General features: G+C 38.1%; 1 protein-coding gene across 1 annotated transcript; it reads right to left on the reverse strand.

Annotated features, from left to right (window-relative positions):
- Nucleotides 1-3,367: 3,367 nt before the first annotated feature.
- LOC116266587 (protein ABIL2) lies at nt 3,368-7,782 on the reverse strand. The gene is made up of 9 exons (XM_031647849.2): nt 7,416-7,782; nt 6,435-6,517; nt 6,179-6,329; nt 5,756-5,855; nt 5,514-5,606; nt 5,331-5,364; nt 5,148-5,200; nt 4,940-5,043; nt 3,368-3,693 (listed from the first exon to the last, which is right to left on the reverse strand). The coding sequence occupies exons 1-9, from the start codon at nt 7,551-7,553 to the stop codon at nt 3,550-3,552; spliced, it is 900 nt and encodes a 299-aa protein (XP_031503709.1). The 5' UTR covers nt 7,554-7,782; the 3' UTR covers nt 3,368-3,549.

Here is a 7,782-nt window from a genome sequence, read left to right on the forward strand (position 1 = left end):
ATGGTCTGATAGAAACTGTGATGCTGCCTTCAGATGCTGTGATTTTTGTGATGGTTTTGGAAATTTGCGTGTGTGTTGTGGGCAGTTGCCCACACAAGCCCCACAAAATCTTTTACTTTCATATTAGTGCCTTAAATGATTTGCTCATTGACATCTAGCGGTGCCCTTAAAACTAGGAGAGTTTTGGAGTTAATACCCCTCAATCCAAAATTACTCTGGCTACGCCACCACTTGAATGGTTATCCTTTTGAGTTTGTTGGATTTGTTGGTCATCCAGCAACCTTTCTACGGATCCCATTCATCCATTCTTCGTTAATAAAGTTTTGGGAGAGGCTGCGTTCACGCAGGTTGGCACCAAAAAAGTTCTGCTTAATTTCTTGGTTTTCACAGTGGGAGGTTTTGCTGCGGCCCGTACTTGTTATTTGACCATGCTTAGCAGCTTATCATAGCTGTGTGTGTGTGTGTTAGAGTTCGATGTTATTCAGTTGCGTGCCGTTCTATTTAACCATTTATTTTATATATTTAATAAGGATGAGTCCTACATTGTTTCCCTAAGACTTTTTTTGGGGTCAAGTTTACGCTCCATATAGTTATTTTTTTAACATGAAGTAAAGACAGCACAGCAGAATCGCAGATGAGAGGTAGGAATTTGTTCTGTGCCAATAACTATAATTTAGGATGGATAATACTACAAGCTCTAAAATGGGCTCTTCATAAATTGTACACTGATTTCATTTACGGAACATCTTTAAGAAAGTGTTTGATAAGAAGAACTTTATGTTTTTTCGGGCACATGTTCTTAGAACACATGGTCCATGAATGCCATGTTCTTGTTTTAAAAAACATGGAGTGATTATAGATATTATTCTTGGATGCAACAATCAAATGTTATACATAGCTGCAGTATGTTTTTTTTTAACATTTTCACATGGTGTTTTTGAATTATGTGTTCTAAGAACATGTCCTTATCATTTCTTCTCAATTGCAATATCTTATTGCCATGGCTACTATTGGAAGCATTTGTTAGTAGGCCCATAAATCTTGACTATTATTCCTAGTTCTTCCTATGGACTGAAAATGGGTCTAATTCATTGGTGTTCTTGTGTGGCTTTTGATTACTTCCATTTCAGATCCAACAAGAGAAACCCCATGTAATCAGATTTTCCAGATTTAACCCACTTTCTGGGGTTTTCATGTCAAGCTAATCTCTCAAGGCATTCGTGAAAATCATGTTTATTTTTAACAGTGGCAGAGCAAAAAATTGAAGACAGAAGGGTACTTAAGCTAGCGAGTCGGGTCTGTAGAAAATTGGAAACACCTCATGACTTGAGCTCAGCCCCTTGATGTATTTATCAGCAAGTCATTCAAGAGGGCACATGCTTTCATAACCTCAATGTGTCTTTGCTACCGATTTTCGACTATCCCACTGTCAAGAAGAAAACGTGAAAGGCACCATGATGAAGACCTTGAATCAAGGGGTCAATCAGTGTTTACAAGGCAAGGCCCAGTGTTTGGAGCTCACCTTCAATTCAAGAAAAAGAAAGAAAAAAAAAATCTACTCTCACATTCCAAGAGATTGGTGGGTACAACATGCTGTAGACTTTGAAGCAGTTACCATTGTCTTGTTCTCAATTCTGATTCTATTTTCATGGAGGCCAGTCTTCCCTCAAGTTGAAAGCTTTAAGCGTACAGGCTGCAAACTAAGAGGCATAATCAACAGTTTCTCTCTCTACTCTAAATAGGATTCAACTTGGGATTTCCTTTCCAACTCGTTCCAAAACATTTCGCATATGTTTTCACATGTGAACATGAATGATGTACTGTTCCGCAGAAAACTGAAGAAGGCTACGCGGACGTGACTTGGCATTCTCTGAATTGTACCGCTTAGTTTTTCAGAACTCCCATAACATGGCTCCATTGCTCTTATTTTAATCTATTTTTTCTAGGACAAGAGAAAAAGCACCGACTTCCCGGTTTCTGAGGTGGGATTTGCGTTCACCACTACCTATTCTCGAAGATCTTCGACGTACAAACTTCTTTAGCGCACCTTCCCTCTCCCACTGCAACAATTTTCAACTACAGGACGAAGTTCACGGGTGCCTACCTTGGGGTTCCGACAAGGAATGGCCTAAATAGGAGACAACAGCATGTTTCCCTAGATCCAGGTAACTGGTCCAGCCATTAACTCTATTGCCCATGTTACTGTCAGGTGCTCCTCGTATAATTCCAGAAAATGGGATGAAGACAAACTGCAGGAAGAGGAAAAGAAGATGAAGAAGAACGATATTAGATTATCTTGTAAGAACATGACATGTTCTCTTTATATGCAGATACAGTACATGGCTATATGTACTTTCTCGTTCTAAATTCAAAGAGATATGGTCTTTGTAATTTTATATCTATGGATGTTGTCTATGTTCCCTAACATATACACACGCTGAAAAATCACTGCCTCCAAGACGAGTTTCCACAGTATAAAATGCAGAACTACTTATGGGTCTCTTCTACGTAACGACGCAGGGGCCGATACAGTGCGTTCAGTATATCAGCTGATGTGGGCCCTGAATTGGCCGATTCAGTCCCTATGGGCCTGCGTGAAAATCAAATAATCTTTTAATAATAAAAGTTTATTTTCTTGTATTTGCTTATGACAAGCCAAAAACCCATTGGCTGATAAACTCAAATATTCGACGAATCTTAGCACCAACTCTCATTGTTGTTACAACTGAGCTGAATCGGCCGATTCGAATGGAATTGGTGGCATTTGGCTTATAGAAGAATGCCACCTCTCATTTACCTTTCAATTTTTTTATTTACTTAAAATTTTTATTTTTACTTGTTTTCTATGTATTGTTTCATTTATTTGTAAAATAAATATAATTATATTTTCTGAAGATTCTTAGCCGAATCGGCTGAATCGCTGACTCAGCCGATTCATTGAATCGGCAGCGTGCAGATTCAGATCGATTTCCTGTTGCCACAACAGACCACCGCAACGGCCAATATTCTTAGTTCATGCTACTTGCAAGGTAGAAACTGCCATGATCACGTAATTGGAGCAGGTGCCATTTCGAATTGGAATTTTAACTTGTAGAATTAACAGTAGGGAACGAGAGAAGGAGAAGCTGCAAATTGCCTGGATGCTTTAGAAGAAAGGTCTTTCATATCGATCTCGGACAAATTAAGCCCGCTTGTAAAAATTGTATTTTAGATCAGTGCTCCTTTAGAAAGGACAGAAACATGCTGTTCTTCACTTCTGTTTGAGAATCAAAATCTCAAATACGTATTATTAGAATTATGTTTCTAAAAATAAATTCGAACACATTACAATTATTATTGGAAAAACTTAAGAGATCAAACTCTCAAATAAGAAAATTTTGAATTCTCACTTAGATTGCAGATGGGGATGTCTCATATTTAATATACACGTACTGACAAACAATGAATTACATAAACCACTATAAGAAGAAAAAACATCTAATGAAAGGTGATGAATATACAATTGGTTCTTGTGAACCATACATAATAATCTGATCACAGTGCAATTCTTCAAGAGTGTACACTCGATCTTCGGATGCTTAGTAAGGCCTTTAGAAGGCTTCTACTTTTCTTGAGCTGTTGTTCACCTTCAATCTTGGAATCTATATCAGCATTCAAATTCATTGATGCTGATCTTTGAGACCTCGAAGGCCACTGCAGAAAACATCGACCTTAATTAGATGTAACTCAATAGACAATACGATCAGGAGCTAACTTTGTTGAATTCATGGCACTCCATGAAAGCACAGAACATTAAGAAGATGCAACGGGAACAAGCTTATGACAGTCTAGTATGCTACACGCATAAGAAGAAAGTATCAGATGGCACAGTAATAGTTCACCGCGATACTACCAAGGAAAAAAAAAGGTCACCAAGAGATGCACACACAGAAAAATCCAGCACCAGAAGTGCAAATGATGGCAAATCACGTGAGATCGTCTCATAGGTAGAAATGCTAAACTTTATGCAGTTACAATAAGGCCAAAGAATTGATGGATGAGAGAAAATAATGACCAAGTGTTATGGAAGCAGACTATGAAAAGTTATCACTTCATAACCGATTATTACAGTTATGAAACAACAGCTGCACAAATTAAAATGTTCCTACCCAAGCCATTGGAATGATTAAGTTGTCATCTACAAGCCGATGATCTATTAGTAATTTTAACTACCTTTTCTTAAAGTTTTCAGGCCAACTATAAGAAACAGGAAATTCTGTCGACACTTTAAGATAAAATGCTACAATAAGAACATACATAATATTATGTTACTCCAATCTTTAAAAATATAATTAAGTATTCTAGAAAGCAAGCTTCCAGTAGTCAGCATGCTGCAGATATTTGAGTCCCTCACCAAGACTCTAGTCCAAAACATGAAGCCAAGGGACGAAGGCGGTAGTACCTGCTAGAAGAATAGCAGGACAAACTTTAGGCCAGTGCATTTCTTTCCCAGTAAGATTTACTTGGAAAAGCATAATTAACCAGAACTGAAAATTGATAAACAGAGAACACTTTCTTTTATGACTAGTTTTAACAGTTGCTTGGTCAATTAATTCCTTGCTCTGATAATACCACCTGTTTAGATCAGTTGAACTATTCTTGAGTTGAAAACAAACCAGTTTAAGCCAGCCATTTTTGTCTGAGAAAGTATTGCACAGGATCAATTATTGAAGGGACATTACCAACATAATCTTACTACTACAACTACTCTAAATAGTTGACCATGTCTCTCATGCTACAATACACCACAAGAAAGAAATGCAAGGTCCCATTCACTAAGGGTGCATATACATTATTTAATTATATATAATCTTATGATCCTCATAGTTAAAGTACTAAACAACTAGCCTGACCCCTGACAAACCTTTGAGGTTATCATATTTCTGGCAAGTGAGCTTACCCGCTTCACTGGGTTGGATGAGATACTGGTAGCACCATTTGCTTTCTGAGAGGCAGACCGAACAAGTGAATGTGCTTTATCGAATGAAGTGCTTGTCCTCCTTTCTGCAAAAGCAGATAGCTATCTTTTAGCAAAACAGCGGCAAAAACTTATAGGTTCAATTAGTTCTAAAATACAACAAGCATCCAATGAAACCTCATTTCACAACCTGCAATGCCAAAAGCTCCAGTTCTCAGAGTAGGTGAGGAAGGGCGCGCTTTTCTGCATGGAGTTCAGGTGAAATTCAGTCAATTGGAGTACTTAAGAATGGACAATTACTCAAACATGGAATCCAGATATGTCACACAAAATGAAGCAGCAGTGTCTCCATAGCTCAATCCCTGCCACTTACATTGCTGATGAAGATCGTACTGTAGGATAGACTCCTGAGTCAAATACACAGACAGACAAGAAAATAATTGACAAAGAGGAAATTCCCATTAAAAGGTGCAAGTCTGTACAGTTAAAAGGAAAAGAAAGATGTTCAAAATGAGTATGTAAACCAAAATGAAGAGTAAAGGAAAAGTGACACTACCAGCTCGACTAGGACGGACATCATTGCTCTTCTTGACCGGAGGGAAAGCTTGAGAAACTTCAGTGGCTTTTTCATATGCATGCAACATATTTTCTGGTAGAAAGGAATTGGGAAACAAAATTAATACCACCTTCTTTCTCCATAATATGGCTGGAAAATTAGTGCTTTTGGCGGAACTATACATTATAAGCAACAGAATATAACATAAAGAATAAGCAGATAAATGAAAATAAGCTATTTACTTGGTAACACATAATGCTTGTGATGCACAGGGTACTTAATGCTGATTTGCTGCTGAACAAGGCCCTCCAGATCAGTAAACTGTTGGCACATCTCAAGTCTCTACAGCAACAGAGGGAACAAATGCATAAATAAATGGACTGGAAGAATATACAGGACAATGTCCAATAGAAAGAGTACCGTGTTGTGCTTGGACAGCATAGTTCATACCTTCCTATAGAAAATGCTAAAAAGGTCCGACCTAATATGTAGGGTCAGCAACAACGAAATAGACATCCATGAACACAGAAGATTTGCCATAATCTAACTTTCCTCACGTCAATTCATTGATGTAAACCCAACAAAATATGACTTGTAATTTGAACATTCAGCTCCTCTAATACTATTGATGGTAAATACACCACATGATTAAAAGTAAGACATACTTGTTGTATGCAAGTGATCCGCAGCTCTGCCAGAGAAAGGTGCTTCATATTCTCACTAAGAAGAGAATCAACTTTATAGGACATGGAACCCAGATGGTCAACTGTATTGACAACTGCCTTTGCCGTGTAATCCTTCAAGGTATCCACCACTCTACATATCCAATGACAAAACTGCAACCTTTTAGCCACTGAATCTCTCAAAACACAAAAAACAAAATAAAAACTCTGTCTAAAGATCAATCAATATGGTCCATACAGCTCTTTCTTTTCATCATTTGCATAGGAGTATTCAAAGTACTCAGCAGCAGAGTACAATTGCGCCCTCAGTTTCTTCAAATCCTGAACAACCAAAGATTACTACCATTAAGATAATGAAGGTACAACAGTAACCACTAACTTATCAAACTTCTTCCAAGTCTATGATCCCAGATATGTTAATCAATGGCGAGACGACTTCCTATAGATCCATCAAAAGCCAACTCTATAATTTGCTGAACCTTACGGGAACGTGCGTGAATGAGGTAAAGCCGTAAAGCACCCATTATGATTATTGTTAACATAAATAGATTCTACAAGTTCATGAGAAAGGCATTCAGAGCAATCATACACAAAATTACTGCTAATTCCAAAATATCCACTGTTAATTTCTAATAGCATATCGTAACGAATTCTCATCACTTGTGGGCGATCATGGCAGTCATCAAACAAAAAGGGGGCAGCAAAGTTTAAAGGGTTATCGATCTTACTGTAGTTTCACCAAACCAAGACAGAAATTTATTTTAACTACTAATAAAGATTATCATCATCGAATTCCCATAGGATAAGAAACAGAGCATCATACTTTTCATGCTTTTGAGAGAGAGAGAATGTATAATCCTGTCATCACCAAGAAATCGTGGCTCTCTACCAACAAAAAAAAAAAATAACAGAAACAGAACCATCTATCAGTAGGCAAATGGGGTAACTTTGACAAAACAAAAACTAGGGAAAAAATTTCATTCCCATTCATCGAGTAAGTCTCAAGATGTCGAGTAAACCCCCAAAAAACCTTCCATCAAAACCCGCTTTCATTTACATTTCAGACAATATCAAGTTAAAAACAAACAGAAAAAAAAAAATTATGCAACCCATTTGAACCACTAACCACAACAGAGACACACACCAAGTTTTGATGAGTCTTGCTTTTCTGCAACATGGGGTTGTAAAAAGAGAGATAGATGAGAGAGAGAGAGAGTACTTGGACGCTATCGAGGAACATCAAACTTTTGTGCATAGATAACTCATCATAGGTGGTGGCGGTGGCGGCGGCGGTGGTGGTAGAATCTTGGAGAGGAGGAGGAGGAGAGGCGGAAGGGGAGAGTGGCTCCATGGCCATGGTGGCTGTCACAGAAGCGGCCGGAGCGCTGGCCTACTCTACCACTCCTTGTATGTGTGTGTGCAAACAACAAACGCCCATCACCTTCACCGTTCACATCAAATTTTGAAAAATCATTAAAGAAACGGTAAACAGTAAAAAAACCAATGAACCCCACCAGACTTGCATAATTACAAACGACAAAAGGAATCGGCTTGCTGATTTGATTGAATAGATTTCACTCTCCTTG

Source organism: Nymphaea colorata, chromosome 13 (assembly GCF_008831285.2).
Source record: "Nymphaea colorata isolate Beijing-Zhang1983 chromosome 13, ASM883128v2, whole genome shotgun sequence".
In the NCBI taxonomy this organism is placed as follows: domain Eukaryota; kingdom Viridiplantae; phylum Streptophyta; class Magnoliopsida; order Nymphaeales; family Nymphaeaceae; genus Nymphaea; species Nymphaea colorata.

Excerpts from the sequence above, each read along its gene's own strand:
- LOC116266587 (XM_031647849.2), bottom strand. The coding sequence starts at position 7,553 with ATGGCCATGGAGCCACTCTCCCCTTCCGCCTCTCCTCCTCCTCCTCTC. Across the intron at positions 6,518-7,415 it reads TGTTCCTCGATAGCGTCCAA|GATTTGAAGAAACTGAGGGC; the intron begins GTACTCTCTCTC and ends TTGGTTGTTCAG. Across the intron at positions 5,365-5,513 it reads TGTCCGTCCTAGTCGAGCTG|GAGTCTATCCTACAGTACGA; the intron begins GTAGTGTCACTT and ends TATTTGACTCAG.